The 15257-nt window shown below is 36.5% G+C and overlaps 1 protein-coding gene across 1 annotated transcript; it reads right to left on the reverse strand.

Moving 5' to 3' along the window:
* Positions 1–382: 382 nt before the first annotated feature.
* LOC138188693 (phospholipase B1, membrane-associated-like) lies at positions 383–8531 on the reverse strand. The gene is made up of 7 exons (XM_069130692.1): positions 8067–8531; positions 5807–5896; positions 5200–5411; positions 4920–5096; positions 4470–4768; positions 831–1009; positions 383–752 (listed from the first exon to the last, which is right to left on the reverse strand). Exons 1-7 carry the CDS (start codon positions 8194–8196, stop codon positions 607–609), a joined length of 1233 nt encoding a protein of 410 aa, XP_068986793.1. The 5' UTR covers positions 8197–8531; the 3' UTR covers positions 383–606.
* Positions 8532–15257: the final 6726 nt, after the last annotated feature.

Here is a 15257-nt window from a genome sequence, read left to right on the forward strand (position 1 = left end):
ATATGTTAACTCGGTAATATCTGACATCCGGTCATGTTACACTAAGTAGAAAAATTTACCGATTGTCCAGCTGGACAAATTGTAAAATACAAATTATGATTTAATGACGATTATGTGGATATGAAAAGTAGATTCTTTTTTTTTCCTGGAGATGTTCTTCCTTCTTTCATTTCTGGATTCATGCACGGCTCACGTTCAAAACATATCAATGATATGCTATATATGTACATATTTTAAACAAAAGCGAAAGGGGAAATAAGCAACTAGCTAACTAAAGCGAAAAGATAGGAAAAGCGAAACATCTTCGAAGAAGCTGAATTTTACATTGAATTTGAACGTCCGACGAGGACTGGGAAAATGTTCCACTGGTCAACGTATTACCAATTTTCTTTATTACCTTTATTCACAAAGAACTTAAATTACAAGATCAATATGATAATGACTGAAATACCACAGTAAAAATTAAATATTGTTATGGATCCAACATTGGTTGTTATTTTTGAACATTTGCTGATTATAATTTTCGTCATTTTTAAATAGGCAAATACGAAGATTATAATACATCTTCCACTTACAAGAAACTGTTTTTAATTTCTCTAACCATCCTTAAGTTTCGTCGTTCTGTGAATTTTTATACGTTATCAAGAACGGTCTTTCCGAAGTAGGACACAGAAATTTTTTAAATAGCATAGTGAAAGCCCTACTCTTGTTACCAACTGGTTCCAGCAAATTGTTCCACAGATTATTCGCATCTTGGGAAACACGAAACATTTCTGGTTATCAACGTAACACTCATTAAATAATTGTATAGTTTCATCTGTTATACTCACATAGTGCATGTAGTTTTTGACTCCAATGAAAGCAATCAGCGTTAAGATATGAGAGATCGGAAAATCCATCCTCGGCAAGAGGTATTTTTGCATCTTCCAGAGTCGGTAAAATTACTACGGTGAAGTCATTTCTATGAAATTCTGGATAATTAGCGACTTCTTCGTCAATCTCTTGCCACCTGAAAAAATGAAACAAACTGGCATATTCTTCATATGCATCTTAAAATATCTGTCAAACGGTACTTGAAATGTGTTAGGGAAATAATATCGCATAAATGTGAAATAATAAAAATAAGCTGATTGCGGTGCGAAATGTCGCTAGTTACCAAGATTTCGCATTTTTTCAGTATCTGTATATCACATTTTGGCTTCGCAGCTACACTTCGTGATCATTTGGATTATCATAGTAACTAAAAGTTCGTAGTTTTTTATAGCATAATTTTTGTTATGCGTAGAAGATTATGTGGAATAATCCACTGCCAAATTTAACGATTTCCGATACACGGTATGGTAATGGGAAGGTGCAACATCTTTTCAAGATAATTAGGATAAATGTCGCATTCCTAATCGGGACGGATGCCATATTGATTTAGTAAAGGCTGGAGGTGAATTTAAACTATTTCGCATTGAAGGAGCATTGTCGATGATTCCTCTGTGGAGAAAACGAAGGATAAAAACAGGGGTATTTACACTATATCGATACGACATTTTCACGGAATTGGTCAATAGCCTCGTTGCGTCTCGATAATTTCTGCGTTCACTCGTCGTTCGAGTAAGGGTCTCGCCGATCTTCGTGATAAGAGAAACGAAATGTTAGAGGTCCTGCGTAACACCAAGCTTCTGGTTGATCAGTGAGGGGACCTTGTCGTGTTTATTACTACGCGTAAACTCGATCGGCAAACTCGCGCAAACACTAGGTGCGTCCTGCGCGTATCTCACTTACCCCACCATCGAACCTTCCGCACGACTTCCGCGCATGCTCACGAAATGTCGAAAGTGCTGAGTTTATATTAGCCATCGAGGCAACGACATTTAGGATACCCCAGAACGGGACAATCGCGGTGCATGTATCAAATTTGTATAAACATTGTTTATGTGCGCTAGTATATATTAATTACTTATGGTGACAATGGACTAGAGGAAACATTGATCCGCTCTACTCGAAAATTTAATGGGACGATTTCGGGTTGCTGTTATGGATGTTAATGAATAAGTAGATATAACGTGTAGCTTATGATTTTTCTTACAAGGATGGTTTATGTTTTCGAATGCCATAATCTTTTTCTCTATGACTTGTACGAGATAAGCTGCGGATCTACATTCGTTCGTGTAAAAAAACAAAACGCGATTCTGTTGTTCTCGATTTTCATCTTATCTTAGCTTTAAGAATCAGTACCGAAACTTACCTGCGGTATCAGACGAGTATCGATACGTTTGTGGTGTTTCAAGTACAGAAACTAATACCTTTACCTTACAAACAATACCTAAACAATAAAAAACCTAACAATAACTAATACCGTTGCCTTTGATATTAATCGATAACAGATTGAAATTCGTAGATCGCTGTCGATAACATCGATACCGCATCGATCAGATCACGAGATATGTGTTATATGAATTCGAACTCGTCGTCTGAATACACGCTCATAATATACATTTATAAATATACTTATCAGTGTTTTTTCATTCAAAGTTGAGCCCGACATTGCCCGAGTCTGTCAATAAGATCTTAATGTGAATTGAATTTGTGATGGATCGGCACCAACCGGACGCCGACAGATCGCGGCATCAACGCGGTCGTAACACCTCCCGGGCGATCCTTGGGTACCAACCATCAACACCAAAGGGCTACTACGACGACAACGAGTCTGTCTGTCTCGCTAACTGTCGAATATACGGTGTCACGATACAAATACCGCACCTAGCGAGACTCCCTCTACGTCTAAGGCAGGGACTACCGAGTATAGCCTTACTGAGGAGTCCACCGGTAGTCCCGGCACACGAAACGCCCATTCTCTTTTCATCTCGCCGGGACTTCAGCCCCCCAAAAATTCAAAAGTGATGAATCTATATCGTTCTCTAATAACTCTTTTCAATAAAGTTATTCGCCAACATATAACAAGACTGAAATAAGCTTAAATATAAAATAAAAATTAAAGTAATTGGACACAAAAGTGGCTGCACCTCCGATTTTAATGAAATTTAACTATGATGTAAAACTCATCATTCAAAACAACATTATACTATAAACATTATACCATTACCCAACTTTAGTTTCCGACATATTTGCAAAAATCTGCTGCTAATACTACATTGAATCTTATCTATACATGCACGTCCATGGCAACGTATGCGTCAGCGTGGTGCAATCGCTTATCCACTGTTTCTATAAACACATCATAGCTGGTGTGAAACGATCTGTATAACGGATAAACTCCTGGAAAAGCGAAAAAGTTTGACAAAATACGGGACGATGGCAATGCTAGTCAATGTCGACGGTTAATAGCCTCTGCGGTTCCATTATACTGAGCGACATGTGAGACACTCGGTAACACTGAGTACCATTGCCGTCACTGCGTGTTTTGTCAAACTTCTTCCCATTTACATTAAAAACAAAACATGATTTTCTGGCTTTATTGATGCTTTCCTTGGCAAAAATGTTTGTTCTATCGCGTGCTAGTGTTAAATTCCCTTGTAGACCTTTAATTTTTTAATTAAGTTGGAAAATCTAAGCAAAAGAATGACGCGTTCTAAGCGTCCATCTCGCTTTAATCATTATCTACACGTATTTAAATGTCTGTAATACAATAACGGTACATATCATTTTATTCAAGAGAGTCCACAGCATTTTTTGTCCAAAACACATCTCGATAGCTACTAATGTAAAAAAAACAAAACATTCGCCAAGTTGCGAATTTGAATTTTTCTTACATTTTTTTCTCAAAATTGAGTTTTTCAAAAGCTGTGCGTTCTAGCAAAAAATGGTTGGCCAACTTGTATTTAGCTCAAAAGTATGTACATGAATCACTTGTTGAAGGTTGCAAAACTAACTGCGTGTTCAAGAGCGTAATCCGTATTGAATGTAGATCAGTCTTTCAATTAGGCCGTCGTTAAAGTCTGATGATAGTCAGCCTCCTCACGGTGTGACGACTGGATTGCTCAGTATTACTACTTTTCTAGAATAGGGTTCGGCTTTGTATAGTTTTTGACAACCGCCAATACATGTAAGACTTGTGCGTTCAAAATATTTTTTTACGTTTTCGAGGTAGTTAAAACAGTAGTTAGGTAGAATAAGTATTAAACAGTTCGCCCGTTATAGAGATTATTTGCAGGTCGCAGCGATGTGTTTATAGACACACAACAGTAGATGAGGGGACACACTATGCTGACGCAAACGTTGCCTTATAAGTCATATTCAACATAGTAGTAGCAGCAGCTATCTCTAAATATTTTGGAAACTAAGTAAGTTTACCCCCTATAGGAAAAATGTTGAGTTTCACAACATACTTAAGCTTCATTAAAATGGGAATTGTAGTCCCATAATTTATGTATAATTACTAAGATTAACAAAATTCTTGTAAGTGTTTAATCCTCAAACACAAAATATTTAAAAAGTTAAATTCGGAAAATTATACAAACCTCTCTATTATTTTATAATATTCCGGTCTTTGATCCCTAAATTGTAAAGCAAACAAACATGAACATTCAATCATGGATGACAAATAGCACAGGAACGACTCTTTTCCTTGGTGTGCAGCAACCAGTTCCTTTAATTGAGGTGGTGGTATAAGAGCAACAAAAGTTCTTGGTAAATTGTCTCTTAATATTCTAAGAGTATGAATTAAATCTATTTTGTGATCATTTAACATAGTCCATGGAGAAGAAGTTGCACACATATTAGAGCAAAAATCATTACTTCCAATCATCAACGAAATCAACTGGAAAACATAAAAATGTAGATACTATTGCTTAAACGATGAAATATTAAATGAAATTAGAAATTTTGATTAAGGAAAGGAAAAATTTGTCCAATTTCATACTGGCATTTATATATATGTACGTAATTACTTTGTCTACCAACATACGAACCTTCCAATGTTTGTTTATATCTACCCTCGGGTCATCCTTTATTTTATTAACCAGATATGTCGCCATGAAAGTCATATCTTTAGACATAGCTCCACTTTCGGCGACGTTTAACTGCGCAGCTGGATCAGTACTTATAGCGTCCCCAAGTGAATAACCTATTAATTTCGGATTGAATTCCTGCATATAGAAAAATCAGACTGTGAAAGATTTCAGTATTCGCATTAATGGCGATAACACAAATCATATGCGTAAACAATGCCGATGTAAGAAATGAACAAACTTTAAGAATATTAGGGAGAGTCAGGTACTGTCGCCAAGTTCCTTGACCGCCGATACTGCCTACTATGCCTCTATTTTCAATGTGCACTTCGAACGTATAAATCGAAGTAACTCCAGCGCCGATTGTCACGGAATCACCCATTGCGGCAATAACATCTATGTCTCCTGGTCTTAAATGGTGAACCGACTCGGGAACTTTCGAAGACCTGCCGGCTAAACAAATTAAAATAAACACTTTGGAATACATATGAACTTCAAAAGATAAGCATTAATTTTACTATTCTTAAACTACAGTGGGGTGAGGATCTTGTAATGTTACGTATCTATCTTAAATAATGTTAGTAATAGGACAAGACTATGAATGAACTAGAAATTACATTGACATTCTTGTAGCCACTACAAATTATGAAGAACAGCGTTCTTCACTGTAATTTCCTGTCACAGAAATTTACCGATTGCCCTAGGATAAATTGCAAAAGTTATTGGAAATAAAAGAAATCTGCGATTTAAAATGAATAATGATTTTAAGGAATAAATACGACGATATAATATTTACAAGTGATATCATGAAGTATTTGATAACAATAATCATAAATTTGGTTAACTACCTGTAACGTTGCAAGGAAATGGGACGGGTATTGGAATTTCCTTTTGAAAGTTATTCCGTAGTTGAGACATTCGATCCTCATTTGTTGTGCCTACAAAATAGTCATTTTAAAACAATTTACAAAAATACTTCATCGGTGATGTAACGTTACTCGCGATATGTTAAAACTCCGATCAAGTAATTGCAACGAACGATTTCAAAACTTCTACAAACTTTATCGGATTCGTTCCAAATTTTAGATATACAGATGTATAATCTTAGTACTTGTACCTTATAGTAATAAGACCATTGTTTTCACTTCTTCAAATTTAACGTGCATATTTTAATTGTCTAGGGTTTTAATAGCATTTGAAACTTTCATGAGCTACTGTATATTTTCAAGATTATTATTATAAAGTAAATACGTTCGGCGACGAGGGGTAACAACACCTCCTCTTGCAACCCGTCGCTAACCAAAACCCAATTTCCATCTGAAATCACAATCAGGTTGCTGCCTCTTATAGTCGTATAACAAGACTGACCAGTATTTTAAGAACAAATGGAAATGGTATACGGACATCTTTTGATTTCACATTTACCTAACAGCTCCTCACTCTTAGTACTCTTCAGGACTGCTGTTTAGTTTCATTACGAATTTCGAAATAAGTACGATTTACAAAATTCCACATCTCAAGAACCAGAAGAGGGGGCCACAGAATTCATAGCGTATGTTACGTGAAAATATAATCTCTACAATATTTACATGTTAAAAGAAGAATGATCCGTGCTGTGCAAGTTTTTGTCTACTTTTACCGAAAAAAATTTCGACAACTTATCATTTTATCACTAAAATATATATATTCACAATGAAACATTAGTCTATGAAAAATAAGATACACAATATTTCAATTTTCCTCCAAAAAGCATCGCTCTAACCAAAAGAAAATGATATTAGGTTAAGTAAAAAGTTCTGAGCGTTTTTCGCTAGATGTCTTTAGTGAGCCATATCTCACGATGTGCACATCGCATCGAGTCATAGTATACACCGATTTCAAGGTGATATTACGCATCAAAAAGGTTCTTTGTCAGTTTTGTGTTCGGTGAAGCCAGTTGTGTGTTACAGCGTTCGAAAATGGAGATAAAAAAAGAGAAAATTCGATACATTCTTCAGTACCACTACGACCAAGGTGAAAAGGCGGAGCAGGCGGCCAAAAAAATTTGTGCTGTTTATGGACCCAGTACAGTATCGAATGCAACAGCAAAGCGGTGGTTCCAACGATTCCGTTCTGGTAATATGGACGTCGAAGATGAGGCACGCTCTGGTAGGCCAATCGTCGAAAATGTGGATAAAATCATGGAAATCGTCGAGTCGGACCGGCATGTGAGCACTTATTCCATTGCCCAGGAACTGAAGATTAGCCAGAAAACCGTTTGGAACCATTTGCATAAGGCTGGTCTCAAGAAGAAGCTCGACGTATGGGTGCCACATGAATTGACGCAAAAGAACCTTTTGGACCGAATTGATGCCTGCGATTCTTTGTTGAGACGTAACGAAATCGACCCATTTTTGAAGCGGATGGTGACTGGCGATGAAAAATGGGTCACATACGAGAACAACAGCCGAAAAAGATCGTGGTCCAATCGCGGTGGGCCGGCCCAAACGATCGCCAAGCGTGGATTAACGGCCAAGAAGGTTTTATTGTGTGTTTGGTGGGATTGGAAGGGAATCATCCATTATGAGCTGCTCCCATCGGGGCAAACACTTAATTCGGACCTCTATTGTCAACAACTGACCAGACTGAAGCAGGCGATCGACCAGAAGCGGCCAGAATTGGCCAATAGGAAAGGTGTTGTGTTCCATCAAGACAACGCCAGGCCGCACACATCTTTAACGACGCGTCAGAAGCTCCGAGAGCTTGGCTGGGAGGTTCTATCGCATCCGCCGTACAGTCCAGACCTGGCACCAAGCGATTATCACCTTTTTAAGTTTTTGCAAAATTTTCTTGATGGTACAAAACTGGCCTCAAGAGAGGCTTGTGAAAATGAGCTGGTCAAGTTTTTTACCAATAGGGACGAGGACTTCTTCAACCGCGGAATTATGAAATTGCCTTCAAAATGGACAAAAGTAATCGAACAAAACGGCGCATATTTAATCTAAATCGAATAATCTTGACTATGTTAATTTCATCGTCGAAATAAAGCGAAAAAGCGCTCAGAACTTTTTACTTCACCTAATATTACTGCATAAAGACGTAACACGAAATAAACTAAAACAGACGTACCGTAGGATTGCGTTAACCAATTACGATATCCACGGTAGATGGAATTAAGAATCGACGTATCCAAGGCAGTTCTCTGCGACATGGTCAGCACGCATAATTCCAATACAAGGCACAGATATAGCTTCTTCATCGTAAGTTTTCTTGCACAATTAAATGGTCACTTTTAAGTTTCCACAGTGATATTTTATTGTTGTTGATTACAAAGACAAAGAAATATAAATTCTTGCGATGACTGCTAACTGCTGCGCGTATTATCGAGGGCCCCTGATGGCATCGTATCCAGTCTTAGCTGTTGCTAGTTAGCGATCGTTACGAACACTATTCGTACTCGTAAAAGATGTGAAACTGTTATGCTACATGATCATAATGTGAGATAATATGTATACTTTGATTCAGATACTCCCATCTCAATTATTTTTTTTGCTTCTGTATTTGCATTTACGTCGTCAACAAGGTCAGGAAAATTAATAAATACGGATAGGCAGCCGTATACGATACGGAAAGCCTGGGCAATTTTATTTACATATTATATAACGTATATAGAATACCGTTATTTCTTATTGTACTTCAAGCATACTATAAAAATTGTATAACAAAAAAATACGTTAAATATGATAAATTCAAGTTAAAATATCTGCTAAATTAATATAGTTTTGGATAAAAATAGGTTAGTACTTTTTTATAGAGAATGCCGGAATGGATTAACGTATTAAAAGGCATATGATTTTATTTGAAAAAACAAAACTGACTTTTGCATTTTCTCTAAATTTTATTACCACATTTTTTAGTCCTTTAAATCCTAGAATCCTTATGCGAAGCATTTTCCCGTATTCTCTGAAATGAAAATATTTAAATGAACGGAGTTAATACGGAAGATGTTATTTTCTAGTTCGTTACTGGTTACTACTCACATGTTTACTCGTTGATTGCTTTGCCGAGAAGGATGAAATCACATGATATTTTTTTAACGTAACTTATTTTCTAACAGGGAACGTCATCATTAGACTAATTTATAATAGAAAAATATAATTTTACGTTGTTCTAATCGAAAGTGTATTCTATTTGAAGTTTATTAAAGTTGACACTCCTGATTTTCAAATTTCAAAATTTCAGTTCTGTTTCAGTCGCGTAATTGCGTCAACGACGTGTAACAAATTGTTTTTCTAAGACGTCTAGTTCTTCCTTTTACCGAGATTTCTGTATTTAAATAATCCAGCCATATTTGCAGAATGAAAACTAATCGAATTCTTCCGTTTGGTACGTAACTTTAAAATATCTATAAACATTCATTAAATCTCGTACATATATGTATGTAATGATAGCAATCTGTTGTAATAAAATGGTGAACATGTTTGTAACCCAGTTAACGATAAATAATATTTAATACATTAATATTTAATAATTCATAATGTTAATTTATCCATTGACTCAGTACATGCATTACAAATTGTTGCGAATTATCAACTAAAGTGCAACCGATCAGGTCAAACCGATCGGTCGATATCGTGTACCTCGAATGAATTAACGCTCAAGGTGAAGGAGTGTTAGAGTAATCCAGCACTGTATTTGCACTTGTTGTATAAACGTAAAGTGTAATGTTAAGAACACGGCGGTGGTAAAATCTTGTTGGAAGTGAAGTATTTCACCCGTACGGTACGATGTCTGATGATGAACTGTTTTCCTACATTGCCGATTCTCCCTACCAGCTGTTGAGTTTCGTCTGTCCATCGTGCCCTTCTGGCTGGTCCTTTCCCGGGGTTTTTTACCTAACCTCGGAATCATTAGGTTTACAGCTCGAGGAGAACATGTAATTCGGAATTTCCTAAAGAAGGGATTGGGCCTGTCCATAAACGGACGGCCACTCAAAATTCTGAACACAAATTATAATTCTTGAATTTATACTCACTTTCTTCAATTGAATCTCGTGCTCGAAGAGAGGAAAGCAATAGCTCCAGGTTTTGTAGTATTAAACCAATTTAATTGTATAATTCGATGGACAGTAACATAGTTGACACGAATAACGTAATATCACATCGAAGTTATTGAATTTATATCAAGAGCCGGTGATACAAAGACAAAGAAATATAATGTTTATTCGACATCTTTTCTGTTTGCGATCGTTAATCCGATACACTTTTACGTGTTTCTTTTCCGTATAAATATAATTTTTCCTCGTATTCCTCGCATATATATCGGGGTCGAGTCGACTCCCTATCACGCTAGTATAATACAATCAATATAACAGAATAAAAAGTTCTTGACAGTTTACTTGCTTAAATTTTTATCAGTGTATAATGCAAATGTGAAAGGAGCGAAGAAAGCAGAGGAGCAAAGGATCATAAGAGCTTCCATTACCCTGTTATCGATTAACGTTTAAGTCTCATTTGGAAATAAGTATACGTACAAAGACGCGTATTTAGTTTCCATGTAGAACGTCATAAAAAACTTCCTGTTTGCGTCGATACGTTACCGAGCGTGTTACACACTGGCCTAATTGTCTCACAAAACTTCCTCTCTTTTATTCTGGTAATTGTTATGCATGATCTTATAATAATAAGATTTTTAGATACTTTCTCTGTCACTGTGTGTAGAAACAACGATTAATGGATATATATTTCTTTCTGAAGATAAACCAGAAGCACATATACCAACAATCCTCGTTGCTGTTGTATATATTGCTTTTGTTCCATTTGGAATTTTTTCCTCGTTATTAAAACTACGTAAAACAATAACATAATAGATACTATAGAAACAAATATAATATTATCTAATATTTTCACAAAGTCAATAGCACACACATGGAACACACTGGGATATTGCAAGATATCGCAAGACATCGTAGAAAATGTAAGATATCGCTCAAGACATGGTGGAAAACATCACATAATACATTACACAAAATTTGATCCTTAGATTTAATACATTCATGATGTACTTGATCGGTCAATAAATATTTATCCACAGAAGCAGGTTTCTGTTGATCTTCTTGCTCTTTTATAGCTCTCGTTGTTGTTTTTCTTGCTCTCTTCACTGAGCGTAACTTGTCTTTTTGAGTTATTCATAGGTTACGTTGCGATTTCCTAAGGCAGAAGTACGTGCAAGTGTAAAATTCTATATTATATTATATTCTACTTATAACTTTGTAGAAGTCTTCAGTTTTAATTATAATTCAAATCGCTGCTATATTGAATAGATAACGTTGCATGTAACACAAAAAAGGTAAGTTCAGATAATCCCCAGGCAGAACAATAACGATAAGAATAAAGAAATTGAACAAATTTCACAAGAGAGACTAATCATTAGACTATCTCTACAAGATGCAGGATGTTCCATCCCAACAGATTGATCCAGCACAGAGCGATCGATACGCATATATAAAAATTAGATTTTTGTGGCGCACACTACTTGACAATGATCATGCGTGAAAAATTCTTTAATGGGATCAACGGAAGACATACCCTACGCGAAGCATCTTAATATCAGTTCAACGATTGCAGAGCAATCACTGAAAAATTGACGCAGAAGGATTATATCACGAGACCAACAGGAGAATATGCTCTATGAGATGCAACAGGAATCGTTTTGGTTCATCAAGCTGTTCCATGGAAATCGATAGATATACACGAAATCGGTATACACCAATCATTCATTGGTGAAATTAGTGTTTTAAAACAGAATATAGTTTAGAATAAACAAATCGAAAAAGTTTTCTTAACAAGATCAATGAAAGAATATACCCTACAAGATGCATGAAAAAAAGGAAAGCAAAAGATATACTCATTGAATTAGAAGTCCTCTCTCGAAGTCGATATAATATAAATATCATTTAATCGGATAAAGGTTTATCCCAATTAGAATATTTGTAATTGCTATATTTATATATTATGACTATATTATAACCATATTATGTTGCAGATAGAGGAACATGTTTAATATACTGAATATAAAGTATTTTTTTCACGCTTTCTTGTACACTTCTTTTCATATTGGCCTTTACAATGAACTTTCTTTCAAACGTCAAATATAAAATATTGTTATACTTTGGTAAATTTATCATTAACGCATAACTGAACAATCTCTCCACGGATACAGAAGAAGACATTGGTGTGTTATATCAAAGAAAATATACGTCGAATCAATGGATAATCCTTTAACATATGCAAATCACGACTTTCGCGGAAGAAAATTTTGTGATTTCTAATTCTGTATTAATAGAAATTCAATTATAGATTTCAGATTGTGACGATCCAAAGTTGAAAAGGTCATCATCTGTGCTATCAATATCCTTTGACGGTCCCTAAGGAACATAAAAAGAAGACAAGTTACGTAAAAAAATAATACTGCATACATTATCGCAATAATAATAAGGAAATTGTTTTATCTATACGTACTTGTCAGCAACAACCGTTTCAAGTTCTGCATGTAATTGTGGATAGTGACTCGTTTTGATGTAATTCGGCCATCGAGATTTGAATTATAAAAACGAGAACGCTGTAACTGCAGTTTGCTTAGCCTCAATCGTGGCAAAATAAAAAGATGATATCAATCTTGTGTAGAAACTCTTCAATAATCCTTTAACTAATGGCGTACAGTACTCGTATTACCTTTTATTAATGTTTCTATCTTTTTTCTAAACATAAAACCGAAAGCACAATGCCATAATGTGGTCCTTTTTCTCCCTGGATGATATCTAAAACTTTTACTAGTGGCGTTTGCACCGAGATTGCATAGGAAATTCCATCTTGCTATTCCCGTTCTGTTCAAAGTATAACTTTATGTATTTTGCATAATTTCGGCAAACTTAGGACGTGCGGTACATTTCCGTAATGCACTGCATTTGGACATAACGTTGTTGTTAATTAAGAACAATGTGTCACATTTTTCACACATTGCTGTCGCGCAATCAACTGTAGTAAATAAACTTAAAGTATGTGCATGTCTAAAATGTTGTGATAAACACAGTCTGATATCCAAGGTGGAAGATGCATCGTCTTCAACATCAGTTAGATAATTTTCATCTTCGTGATTCAATGGCTGATCTCGATATTCCTGATGCAGATGTTGCCGATAATCTCTCAATGTATTTATCACATTGAAAAGTATCTACACGAATGCTAAACGATACGCTAAACAAACGAAACGCATTTACGGAGCTACCGGCATTGTCTATAATTAATGTCTGTATTATACTAGAACTGTGGCAACACTTGGCAACATTGTATACCGCTGAAGCGAAGTGCCTAATGAACCATCTATATCCCAGCGGTCCTTCCGCTGAATTGTGCGAGAAGAACGCGCGGCAACTGTCGCGAACGCCTAACAAACGCGTGGATAGTGGGGATATTGAGGAGCGACAAAAAGAAAAGAATCGAATCCGATCGACAGTTAGGTTCGAACCAGGAAGTGAAAAAGTTGCGTTGTAACCGCGCAGCGAGATTGAGTAGCGAAACCGAGAGCGATACGCGACGCGATCAGAAGAAGACACTTGTTAATAAATATATTGTTGATCTAAACACCAACTGATTATTTAACGCGCTACACCCAATATCACCTCAGAACTTTAATCGAATTCTAAGTGAATTTGACGAAGAATATCAGCAATCTTATTAAAATTGTATACGCCTTTCAACTTCATACATGCCAACGCTGCTGGACTGCCGCTCGCATGCAATTCAACCTAAGCACCGTACAATGACACCGAGGAAACTGCTTCTATTAGACCACGTATTGGATGTAGTGCATACATACCATATTTCATGTAATTGTTGCTTTAACTGAGTAACCGTGTTCAGATACATCTCACTTTGTTCGACCGTTCGCGGAGAGACGCGATCGCGAGGAACCGCGCCAACGGAAATCGTAAATTCCTGTTTCGATTATGGAATCGACGCCACGAAATGATAGAGGATAATAGAGGTGGTTGAATTGATTATAACACTGAGGTAACAGGTCACAATTCACACTTTATTCCAATAATTTGTAGACATAGACAGTGACGCTCGGTGCGTATAGATATAAGTTAAACAGATGACTGATTTAAAGATGTAAAACCTGTGCCGAGATGTCGACTGATCTAACGATGAGAAATCAGTGCTGATGTGTTGACTGATCTGTAGATGATAAACCAGTGAAGTTCGGTGACGATGCTGTCGCAAAGGAAAACTCTTGTTGGGTGTTGGTTGCCCCACCACTGGTCGGTTATGGGTGAAAATCTCGGGAAAAATGGGAAAGCCCCGTTTCCATAACCATAAGGAACCTCTTGACTACTACACCATATATGATACGAAACATCCCTCAGGAAAAGCACACGGAGGGACCGCAGTGATAATAAGAAACGATATCAAACATCACTTACACAGCCAAGTAAGAAAGAAATATACCCAAGCAACCACAGTTACAGTACAAACTAGCAGCAACCACAGTTACAGTACAAACTAGCAGCAACCACTTCCAGTTGTCAGCATTATACGTACCACCGCGACGCAAAATGACAATACAAATGTGGGAAGAGTACTTTCAACACTTAGGTGACAAGTATATCGCAGCGGGAAACTACAATGCAAAGCACACGCTATGGGGATCAAGAATTACGCCTCGAGGTAGAACCCTGGAAAAATACATTAGAAACAACAACCTCAATATATTATCCACAGGAAGACCGACATACTGGCCGACAGACCTGAGCAAAATACCTGACCTACTTGATTTTGCAGTTACAAAGGGACTAAACGCAAATAAACTAAACATAGCACCCAGCCTCGAGCTTACCTCCGATCACCCATAATAATTACATACAGAAACAAACCAATACTTTACAGCAATTCAGAGACACTATGCAATAAAACCACCAAATGGTAAACATTTAAAGAAATAATCGAGAGCAAAATCAACTGCAACATACCATTGAAAACACCCGAACACATCGAACAAGCAGTAACAGCATTGACAGAAACTATCCAAGAAGCAGCATGGACCAGTACACCTGAACCAACCAACAGACAAACTTGAAAACATAGAACACGAGAAAACAAAAAACACCTAAACAAACTTGCAAAGGAAATAAAAAACAAAAGAAAGGAGCACAACAATAACGAATTCACAGAGTCACTCTCTGCACACGAGAACTCCAACTACTCCCTATGGAAAGCCACGAAAAAAATAAAGAAGCCAATAAAACTCGTCCCAGGAATC

This window comes from Bombus flavifrons, chromosome 17, assembly GCF_040668555.2.
Source record: "Bombus flavifrons isolate JBK064 chromosome 17, iyBomFlav1_principal, whole genome shotgun sequence".
Classification (NCBI taxonomy): domain Eukaryota; kingdom Metazoa; phylum Arthropoda; class Insecta; order Hymenoptera; family Apidae; genus Bombus; species Bombus flavifrons.